Source organism: Bombus vancouverensis, chromosome 6 (genome assembly GCF_051014615.1).
Source record: "Bombus vancouverensis nearcticus chromosome 6, iyBomVanc1_principal, whole genome shotgun sequence".
NCBI classification, from domain to species: domain Eukaryota; kingdom Metazoa; phylum Arthropoda; class Insecta; order Hymenoptera; family Apidae; genus Bombus; species Bombus vancouverensis.
The window spans coordinates 15,860,876-15,873,123 of NC_134916.1; the positions used below are offsets into that span (position 1 = coordinate 15,860,876).

Sequence of the window (12,248 nt, forward strand, 5' to 3'; positions counted from 1 at the left end):
CGTAGCCCGTAGCGTCAGTCGCAGTCGATTGTTCGATTCGATTCGATCTTGCGCCTTTTGATTTTTACCTCGGGAAAACTTCGCGCAAGTGATACGTTTTTTCTAAGCAAAAATAGTGTGTACGTACAGCGTTCGTATAGCATATACTGCGTGTCCGGTAAGATCGTGTGGTTCACTCTTTTTAGACAACGTAATCCTTTCTTTAGTCAAAAATGAGCACGCCGGTGAAGAAGGTCCCCATTCACCTGCAGGTCAGTTCCTTGTCGATCTAGTCTGTTTTTATTTCTATTCTATTATTTCGGTGGTCATAGGAGCTGGCTCCTTTTAGTTTAAATATCATTACGTAAATAAACTGCGCAAAAATTTTTTTATTCATAAATGTACGTGGAGCAAACACCGGTTTATTTAGTCTTATGCATTGAATAGTATTTGCATCACGTGTAATATTGCGAAATTTAATGAATTTTATAATGCACATTACTATGAAGCACAGTAATCACTCTTTTCCTACTAAAATTATATATATATAATCGTCATCTTTACATGACAAACTAATTTTTTATATAAATTTTAATAACAGCATATTGTGAGTAACGTGTGCCCTACAACGAATAAAATAGATGTTTAAAAATAAAAATAGCGCATTATACGGAAATATTTCGACTTTGACATAACACTTCACCCATATAAGAAAAGAAGAAATGGAAAGATTTGTTACTTATAATCGAACTAGTCAACAAGTAATTGCACGATAATTAGTATGAGAAAAGAAAAGATGAAACTTTATATAATTGTAAAAATAATCGGCTGTATGTAGATAAACGACCATGATAGTCGCCCGTGGACCGTGTGCAATGTAAATCGATGCAAGTATCTCTGAAACATGATTAGTGCAGCAATAAAATCAGTACGTACATCCTATATTCGATATTGCCTGACGTGAATTCATGACTAGAATAGCCCTTGCTTAAAACGTCATATCGATTTGTTTTCGTCTATAACGGTTAATTTAATATTCATTTACCACAGTATCTATAAGTTTCTTTCGTTCTTTTAATTTCAGCCGAGTTATGTACCATATCTCGTATTTAGAATATTAAAAATATAAATATGAAAGATATCGTATTTGTTGATAATTTTAAATGTTCATAATTTTAACTTGAACATGTCGCAGCAAGGGGTCACCGAACTTACGATCGATAGCATAGATGTGTTTAACAAACCATTCACAATTAACAGAGAAAAATAAAAAAGAAACGATTAATGGTAAAATGAATTAATTATTGATATTTATACGATTATATAACGATGATACAATATTAAGAAAACATAATTTATTTGTTTTAGTTGCTCGTATCAGGTCTTGATACCGACGTGTCGTTATTAAATACAAAAAAGTAATCAACAGTAAGATTAATTAATTATTATCGTTAATGAAACTATAACGACTACATAATGTTGAGAAAGCGTCATACTTTATTTGTGTTAATTGTCGTATTAATTGTTGCCACTGCCAAGTCCTTATCCCGTTCCCTTTGTTTTACCGCAGGCCATAAGGTTCGTTAAACGGATCGTAACCTCGAAGAGGTACATACCGTAACATGTAGTTCAAAGGAAGTGTTTAGAAGAAGCGTTATGGTAGAAAGTAAATAGATAGATATGGATGTTTCTGCGTCACTATTAAAACCGAAAGTTCGCACCATCGCAGTGATCGCAAGGTTGCTGCCTTATTGATCGGAGCGTCTTGGCGCCCGGCACCGCACCGGTCTCTCTCGCGAAAAGAGCCAACTTGCATGTCTACAGAAACACAAATGTGCTACATATATGTTTTTATGCATACGATGCATCTATAGAACTGAGTCACAGTAAAATTCAGAGTATGCAAACGCAATATGCGAATTAAATGACCAATTTGTAGCGAGATGTCATAAATTACCATTTTATAGTTTGTTAGATAGTAAATAGATTAGTAGATTAGACTAGTAGATAGTAATAATTCGCTTTTTCGATAGCATTACATTTTATTGCCGTTTTACATCGAATGCAGATGCGAAGTGTTTAGTCAAACTCGTTTTACACTTTTCTACGGTTACACTTTTTTTCTTAGTTAAGCAGTTCCATAAAACTCTACAATCAGAATCCTTCCTATGGAGTTATAATATCACAGTAATATCAAGTAACCGACAACTTTTTGCAATTTTACAATCTTTTCGACGAATGGCATAATTAAGAGATTTGCAATTGATGGAGTTTACTTGTACAAAAAATTTGTTTTATCTCCAAACCTGTTACCGTAACTTGTAACTTGTAACGCGTATCTTGTAATTTGTAACTTGTAATGTTCCGCTAACAAGTAATAGTTCAATCATGTAAGAAGGCTCAGTTCACAGATAACGCAGGCGAAGTTATAATTCTTCAGGGGGTGGCTGCATTTCACTTACTTCCCACGATGACGCAATGTACACTTTTCACAAATTAATATCACGTAACGCTCAAATACGTAGAATGACGCAAAGAGGTATTCAAGTATAAAGACAATCGCAATTATTAATTCAAATTAAACGCAATTTTGCTAAGCTTTATGCTCCAGTTTTTATACGTCAATTACTTTCCTATATAGACGTACGTTAAGATCGAGGCATGGGAACGAGAAAGTGTATTTTAACATACAATCATAGCATCAGAGATTCGGCATAAATAGATACCAATATATATCTCTTTCGTTTCTCCAAACAATTTCCCTAATTACACGATGCATCGTTATATAACGCGTGAGAATTTCTCAATTATGAAAGATGAAGCTATTCACAGGCGGAAGGTGCTCTAACGATACCAAATACCGCGAGTTCCGATTTGGTAAAAGTTCGCGTGAACCACGGTCCGTGGTCATCGAATTAGGACCACTTAGAACTTTCAATATTTTTCGCTCTTTTAGTAAGATTAAGAGACGCGAATTCTAACAACAAAGTCTATTAATTACTAGGATGTTACACATATACGTGTTAATAATAATTTGTGCTTCCTCCTGTATTTTTAACAGGATAAATTATTTTCATGATTATTCCAGGACGGTTAGCAGGCACTATCCATTCCATACAGACAATGTTTACATCAATAGATTATTTAACGAAGTTAAATTTAATTAGAAGAAATCCTAACAATTCGATTCCAAACATTTTTCAATTCTATTCTAAATTTCTATTCTAAATAAATGATTCTATCCTGAAATCGACAATTGGCTGTAGCAATGAAACCGCAAAGCCGTGCACCAAAGCATATGAACTGATCAAGTAGATAACGTTTTAAAAAACTATATCTGGTTAAAGATTTATTTGGAAAAATATTGCATATACACCGGTTTAACGATTCCAACAACTAAGATCAATTCGTCGTTTATCTGACATAGTACGTGTATACATGACGTATTATTAGAATTAGAAAAGTGAACTTTCTGCATGTGGTTGAAATTTAATTGTATTTCCAGCGTTTAGCTATAGATACTAGTTTGAAAAGTTGGTAAACGTCGATGACGTGAAAGGGCTTAATACAGTGTGTGATTCGCGACGATAATTCGTACACGCTTGGGAAAATCGTACGGCACTGTGCCGTGGGTGCTATAAAAGCACGGTAACGCGGGCTGCGCCGGCGAATCAATAGTTCGTCGACACTACATACGTCCGACCTGAAGTCGGAAAAACCATCGGAGCTTGATTTTACGAGAGTGTGCACTGTGCACGCTCTCGACGACAGCCAGACGGTAAATCGTATATGAGAGAGCCATCGAATTACGGATCTTCCGTTAGTCTCTATGTCCCTGCGAGCTGTTCGCAGGAGCTGGATGGTTTCCGCGAGCAAAAATAAACCGTGGGTGGTGACTGACATTTTTGCCCGTGCCTTTTATCCCGTTTGGAGGGTGTAGAAGATATAAAACGGCTGATTCGTCTGACTCTTCCGAAGAAACATTGAAAAACTTGAAATTCTATATGTAGAACTTTCGCATGTGTGTATGTTAACTTATAAACTGTTCTAGGATGGATGGCTCTTTTTCGAATTAAGTTTCTCACAATGGATCTCGTTGCCGTAGCAGTCTTATACAGGAAAATACGTCACTGATTAATTGCTGGAATTGCATCATCGAGCGATTAAAAAAGATTGCATTATTTATAAGGCTGGCCAATATATGCAGATTGAAACAGTAGTAAGAATGTAATCGAGCTTTTTAAGTCGCTCAAATTTGATTTAGATTCGTACTTCATCAGACGGCACAAAGGATTCAGCGAGGCAATCTTTCCGGTTCTCTTTGTCTCTCTGGTCCTCTATAAAATAATAATGACGAAAGCAGTTTACATTCTGTATATAAATTTCGAGTAGCATTAATGAAGAGTCTCGTTGTGTACATAGATCTCTAAAACATTTTTAATGTATCTACTGCATTAAAGGGTACAGAAGACTTGGAGAGGAAGTTAATTATTTGTTCAGAAAAAGGATCCAAATCCCGTGTACAGAATAATAGTCCTGTTCATTAAGAACTTCATCGAGTAGCTAGGCCCTCGAACCTCTTACAATTCGTTTTGCGTTTCCACTGGCGACAAGTGGTTCGACACGGGTATACTCATCGTCGTCTGTTTGTTTCACCGAGAACTTGACGGAGAATTTAGTCGAATGGAAGTCGGTCAGCCAAAATGTAAATTACCGGCATTATTCTACCGACGTAAATAGACACTGGGAAGCCAGGTGCGAGTCACATTGGTCGTTCCCGCGGCAAATTTATCGCGAACTGAAATTAGAGCGGCTTATCGGATCAGTATTGACCTTTTTTCGCCCCTCTTTTTCTTCGTTCGATTATACAAGTGCAAGGACGACTCGTAGACCGATTATACTTAAATATATTCTATCGTACACACGTTCTTCGCGCATCGACGCAAGGTGTGATTCCCTGATTGCGTGTCGAAATTTCCAATTGTAGATACAACTTACGGTTTTCAAGTCACAGAAATGCACACGACTACTTTGCGTCTACCATTTGGTTCAATGCCTATCGGTATCTTTTGCGATAAATCACTTCGAGTGCTTTCTTCGTTTCTCGCTATTAAAATGTATTTAGATCTCAAGTAACGTAATCTCCAAGTTTACACCTCGTGTACGGTATATCTATATACAAGGTTACATCGCCATAAGCCGAGTACGACTATAGTCCTATGTTAGTTTAACACGAATTTCATTCCACGCGTTTAGACTTTCGTTGCTCGAAGAAACTATAAGAAAGCGTTAAAAAGATGCGCCACCCATTATTATGTAACGTTATGCAATTACCGTTAACTCTCTGGTCCCGTTGGTGTATTAAATGGTCGAATATGTGGTGCACCTTTGGACCACGTTTAGACGGTACAAAAGGCAGCTCGACGAACGTTTGTCGAGTTAACCAGCCAGAGAGTTGCTTGTACGATGTCTCGTTGGAGCGGGACGAGTCAGCCACCGTGAGTATTTTCTCCGTGTACGCGTCCACTTCATTTTCTTCGAAGAAATCAACGATAGAAACCTGCGAGTTTCGCTCCTTAAGAACGCAGGAAAAATCCTTTTCCCTTCGTGAAAGCGGTCAAGCCTTGGCGGCTGGCGCTCTGAATCGTCTGGATATAGTAATTAACGAAGAAATCGCCTTTTAATTGGACCAGATACGAACTGGAACGGCGATCCAAGCGACAGCGTCTTCTAGGCGCATGCAACCGTATACAATCTACCTTATTATAATGTGTTCGAACTTACGCGATAAAAGCAGAGCGTGCGATTCGATTGGGATCTGAATTCTCGTACTAGATACTCATTTGCTTGATAAGATCTTCCATTTGGGCGATGTTTGCTCGAGTTCAGATGAATTCGTGGCATGTTGCCGGGAAATGCTGGAGATATCGATTTTACCAGGGGCGTACTTCCGTACGGGGGTGGAAGATCTTATGACGCGTCGCCTCGTGTTTTTATCCACGTTTTTTCTTCGTTTCATCATTTTCCTTGTGTTTGATTCTGAACGTGTCGAAACTTAGAAGTACTCCATTCGATGACCTATATATGATAATTGACGTGTAAATTGATAGATCGAACCGTGAACGAAATGGGGCTAGAATTGTTAAAACACAGGAGATTACAGGAGAAGAGCATGATAAATACGTATCATTTCTGTTGATTTTTTGATTTTGATGTCATATTACGATTAAAGAGGAACATTTCTACGCGATATACGTAGCTAAAAGTGGAAAGAATCCGTTCGAGCGAAAGATATAATTGACAAGGCTTTGCAGAAGTTAAAGATACAACTGTTAAGGTAAACAGAGGTGTTTTAACGTCTTTCACCACTTTAATGTTATGACGATATTTTTACGATTCTGAGGAGGCTGTAGAAGCACACCTAGAAGTCTCTAAAATCAAATAATAAGATCATTTTGAGAACATAGGATCGGTCGACGACGTAGCGAATCTCAAAATTGTCTTGTAAAAACGGAAAATCTTCTCCTGTGGCCTTCATATGGAATCACGGTAGATGCTAAATTCGCAACTGACACGAAATGGTATTAAACGTGTCTGAGAAGTGAACGGTAGGATTTCTTTTCTCGAAAATCACGCCGACGTACGGCTAACGTATTTTAAGCGGTCGTCTGCTGAAAATATCCAAGCGAAGATTCTCTAACACATGAAACGCACATGTCGCGTCCGTGCCTAATAACTATACCGTGAAGATGACAAGGTCTCTGCCCACGTGAATTGCGGCAACGAGTTCTCGATATTCGTTCCATTTCCATTGGTTTAGACCGAAGGTTGTGCCACCATTTCATTCTATGGTTGAGGTAGTTTAGCGTGCAAAGTTTATTAGAAAAGGCACATCCCTTGTAAAATCATTGTTTTAAGAAAACGCTGCGTTCTTTTAACGACTTGTACCCTTTCGAACATCCAATATATCACCCTCCCTTTGTTCGACAAGATCCGATTTAACAAAGTACACCTTGCAGCAACACTTACATCAGAGGGGGCGAGGCAGATTGGGATCGATTTCATGAAAGCCACGGCTATTCACGGTGGTTTAAATTCACACAGGGTGTTCGAAGCGATTTTACGGGGTGGAGACCTCCAGCCTGCGTGAAGGGTTTGTTACACCACGCGTTGCATTAGCCAGTGCGAAGGGTACGGACCATGGATCGGTTATAAAACGTGGGTGGTGCCGGCGACAACGATGGATTGTCCTTTTTTTTCCACTGTTCCCTCCTATGGCGTCTCTGATCTTTCTCCCCTATACGCTTTCATCTTTCTACGGACGGGGAAAGCCTCAGGGGTGGTTGTCGAAAGTCCCTTATGCAGCCTCGTGGACTCCTTTCTCTCTGGTCTCCCTTCAGTTTGTTCCACCTACGAGATCCACGCTAATATTTATACGTTTTGTCCGCTCTTCTTTATACTACAACGAGCATAAAGTGAGGTCAGGATCTTTGTTTTTTAATCACGATGCCATTGTACTCGATAATTTGCTGATTCTCAAGGGTTGCGTGATATTTCGGATTGGGTACCTGGATTTTTTAATTAATCGAGACACGTAACGATAGACACACAAATAGTACGAATGTTAAGAAAATATAATCACGCGTACATAGATAGTTGTTGATACGTAGATTTTTGAACAATCTGAATTATTATCTTGGACGATAAGTTGTCTAAAGTTTTGTTACTGAGCAGAGGGATAGTACGATAGTAAAAGGTAGGACTTTAAAGAAAATACAGTTACGTGCAAATATTCCCCATTATTTTAAATGATAATTCCTGCGAAGTTCGTAATTAGTCGAGAGACATAATGTAAGGATGATAAGAAATACAGTCACGTATAACTGTTTCTTATTATCGTAGAGGATAGTTCTTCTGAAACAGTGTTGTTCGTCGAAAGACATAATGCAGGACTAAAAAAGTGTGAATCTTAAGAAGATACACTCGCGTGTAGATATTTCTTATTGTCTCGAAAGATGTGGGAAAAATTGTTAGTATTTACACGAGGGTTAGCGTCGAAAACATAGCGAAAAGAGATGTGTTCCTTTATTCATTGCGGAAATGGCACGTACATATATGGCGAGCACGGTTTTCAAATCCTGATTGTATGGTAATGTCCGAAGTGGATCAGCGAAAAACCGCGCGTTTTCCGTGTCGAGAACGTTTACGATAGAGGCGAAACCTGTATTCCTTCGGATGGAAAGATGTATCGCGGAATACGGGATCTTACGCTTATCAGTCGTAGCACATCGGTTATACTGCTCTAAATTCAGCATTGGCGGAAGTGCGTGAAGCGTAACTTCTATTATATACTGATTGGTATACTATAGTGTGGAGGTAATATACGCACATTAATCGTCTGCACCGGATGTTGGATCCGACGCACGTTGCAAACGAATATCAAGGACAGTGCGCAGGGGGTTTGGTCAACTCTCAATGAGAAGTAATTTCATTCGAGGCAGAGGTTTTTTAGATGACACTGTACGATTCCAATGTTTAGAAACGTTTATATGATGAAACTTCGCTAATATCTTAGCAAAACACGAGTTAAAACACGAGTTAAAACACGATTATCATGACCATGTTGATAAGGCTTTGAACAAGTTTGAATATGTATATAGAATTTGGAAGATTTATTCTAAATATTCGTTTCGTAGAAGTCACAGAAATATTTTAACAATTATAATTCGTTGGATTAATAAGCCTTGATATATATTTAGCACGAACACTTTTTTCTTGTTCATAGAGTAAGCGAATTTTATAAAAGTATTATTAATTACGCAATAGTAATTGAAAGCAACACTCGCTATTTTTCTATCGAATCACCAGCCTATAACGTTAAATTATCTATTGAAAAACGGCAAAATAATAAAATCGTAGTAGTTTGCTCTATCCGTAATTCTATGATTGATGTACATCATGTCGAAGAGCAAACGTGCAGGTATTTTCGAGCGATAGCGTATCCGAATGATTATAGATATTACGGATAAATAGATAACGAATCGATATTATCAGATGATAAATAGAAGATAAGCATTATCTAAATATCAAAGGATAAATTCGTACACCTTGGTTTATATATGGAAGCTTCTGCAAATATCAAGGGCAAATATATTGTAAAAGAAATATAATTAAACTGTAAATAGCCGAATGCATTTGGATAATTAATATGTATTTATTATCATCAGAATTCATCGTAATTGGTTATATTATCGTAATTAACGTTAGTCGATATTATTAAAGATAATTAATATCCAAATATTTTACTATGTAAGTCTACACACCGGAAATTTTCATCTACGTAGTCTAGTGGACGAGTGACCTATAAAAGTTTAATATCAACTGGAAAATTGACGCTCGGCTCCCCCTATCTATAAGCACCGTTTATACATTTCTAATGGTTTTAATCGTGTAACAAAGTATCGTTTACAACTTTACCGAAAAGAACGGTGGTAAATAATTCGCGTGGTACTTGTCGATGTGCATTTATTTTCTTTAATCGCCGAATTTTACATATGTATACAACATTAGCACAACATATACGCGGATAATACAGGCGTGCAAGAAGATCTCGTTAAAGATTATCATTCAGTAGCATTCGACGTTATTACAAGTTGCGGTACCGTTTTGGAAAAAGGTATGCGAATTGATACCAACTGTTCTGTTTCCAGAGCGCGCAAAACAGGCTGCTGATTAAGAATGGCAAGGTGGTGAACGACGATGGGATCACGGACAACGACGTTTACATCGAAGACGGTATCATTAAGTAAGAATCCTTATACTTATATACATTTGCTGTATTTATTTTCAGACGCGTGTAATTACGTCATTAACACATTGACTGCCACGAGAGTTCCATCTGTTTTGCTCCATGAACCACGATAAATTAATACGTTTCACTACAATATATAACGTTATAAAGTATAGTGTATTATGTAATCACGTGGCTTCTTATAAATATTAATTATCGAATAAAATTTCACTTACTGTTAAATATTAGCTAAATTAAAATTATATGTCATATCAATAAAATTAATATTTCGTTTCATATTTAAATCAAAATTACTAATTATAATTAGGAAATCAACATATTAGAGAAAGTTGGATATTAACAGAATTCCATTTAATATTTTACACGTTGAATTTCTAATTTATTAAAATTAAATGAAAGTTAAAATACTTTAATAACAGAATGCAATTTTTATTATTTATTAGCTATATTTTATCGCGCATGTATGTTAAATTTATTATGTACATCCAGCTATTATCATGTTGTTCGATATTTTTAATTCGATGATATCCAACGTAATCGACGTATTACTTACGAAAGCACATATTTCGTTCACGATGGAACTGCAATTCTGTCTCGTTTCGATGCGATGGATTGATCATTCGGTGTTTTTCTTTGACGTTGATGATTGTCAATCGGAATCGTTGCGCAAGTCAAAGAATTATGATCCTGAGGTACTCGCTGTAACATTTGTAGTTCGCGAGCAAACATACTTTTGAACTTACGCGTGCGAACGATCAACGTTTCATTGAGTATTCTACTCGCGTGTTTGCACGCCACTTTACGCAAGCGAAACGCGATACAACGCTGGCTGTTTTATCAATGAGCAATATGGAAAGATAACGCGATGATGGGCGGTACAATTTGTCAAGCAAGCGTGACATGCACTACCTAATGAACGGTTTAAAGAAGGCAATAAGCAGGTAATATCGAGCCTTTGCTTAAAGCCATGTGATTATGCACCGTGTAAATGGTTAGAGGTTGTTGGTCAACTCGCCTCATTGCTCTCCCCTTTTGGAACGAAGATTCGAATTAATGCTGGAAAGTTTTAATCTTGTTCGGTATTTTCATTTTCAGAAGAACGATTTCAGTTTAACGTTAGCATTTTTTTAAGAGAAAAATAGCAAGAATCGATACCGGTGTTACATTATCAGTTATCATTGATTCCTCCTAGAAAAACGATGTTAAACAAACCAATCGTAGATTGCAGATCTACTCACGCCATTGCTCCTCTTTTAGAACGAAGATTAAATATAATATCGGGACAGTTGTAGATATTATCTAGTATTTTTATTTGCAACAGAATCGAAGAACTGCTTGATTTGTCTAGGTTTGCTTAAATTATCGAAAAGTAGAGATCACTATTCTTAAAAAACCAAATATTTAAAGTCACGTATCATTCTTTACTTTCGTAAATCGCATTCTAATCACCCTTGAAACTCAAAAATACCTAACGATCGTTCGCAATCGTGATTCTTTTGTTAAAAAAAAAAAAACAAAAAAGGAAGAAAACAGATTTCCAATAAACTAATCGATCGTGCTAGAAGCGTTTAATCGCTCGCTTCCACCACTGGATTCATTTACATTGTGAACGTTCTATTTCTAGGCAAATGGGTCGCAATCTGATAATACCGGGTGGCACTAGAATCATCGACGCCCGTGGGAAGTACGTGATGCCTGGTGGCATAGATCCACACACCCATTTCGAATGCGAGCTAATGGGCGCCAAATCGGTCGACGATTTCTATCAGGGGACCAAGGCAGCTGTCGCTGGTGGTACGACGATGATCATCGACTTCGTCATCCCCAGGAAGGACGAATCCCTTTTGGAGGCGTACGAGAGGTACCGAGAGTCCGCCGATCAGAAAGTCTGCTGCGATTATTCGCTCCATGTCGCTGTCACGTCCTGGAGTCCAAAAGTGAGCCTCTCAACAGATCAACAAGCGTCCAAGACAATCTTCAATGTCGTCCCATCTTTATATCGCCGTTATCGTAATACAAAGAAATATGTCGCTAGAAGGTTGAATTAATAAGATCTGACAGATAGGTTGAGACGACTACCACAAACAGAGCCAGCATGATACAGTTTACACGCGTCCTCTATTCTACTTAGTCAACCAGAATGAGATAATTACCGTAATGCGAGTCCTTCCTAGAAAAGAAAGCACGTCTGGGCATGACCTTTTTCTTGTGGGTCTTTTAAGTTCACCGACATCTCTCCGCGAAGTTAAACATAGTCTGTATTAACACGAAGCGACGTAATGTTAACAAGTAGTATTCAGATCGCAAATAGAATTTACGTAATCCGCCGATGATCGTCGGAAATTGCCAGGGTTGTTACGTTCGACTCTCTGTCTCTCTCTCTCTCTCTCTCCCTCTTTTGAACGTTTCTTTTGTCGAACGTTAATGATCAATCGGCGATTGAAATCGGTGGGATGGA

The 12,248-nt window shown here is 37.7% G+C and overlaps 1 protein-coding gene and 1 long non-coding RNA gene across 6 annotated transcripts in view; both read left to right on the forward strand.

The window, feature by feature from the left end:
• Positions 1–12,248, forward strand: part of CRMP (Collapsin Response Mediator Protein) — a 23,597-nt gene continuing 11,349 nt past the window's right edge. For 3 of the 5 annotated variants that reach the window (XR_013058635.1, XM_076619305.1, XM_033335898.2), the window contains exons 1-3: positions 2–251; positions 9,690–9,784; positions 11,415–11,727. Coding sequence is in view for 4 of the 5 variants with exons in the window: in XM_076619305.1 (XP_076475420.1) it covers positions 213–251; positions 9,690–9,784; positions 11,415–11,727 (447 nt within the window). In the remaining variant the exon portion in view is untranslated. Of the gene's footprint in view, positions 252–9,689; positions 9,785–11,414; positions 11,728–12,248 lie in introns of all 5 variants that reach the window. The other 2 variants (XM_033335899.2, XM_033335897.2) reach the window with 1 other exon arrangement.
• Positions 496–2,072, forward strand: LOC143302825 (uncharacterized). Its single transcript, XR_013058636.1, has 3 exons — positions 496–907; positions 1,064–1,266; positions 1,348–2,072. It is a non-coding gene; the product is annotated as an uncharacterized LOC143302825 (long non-coding RNA).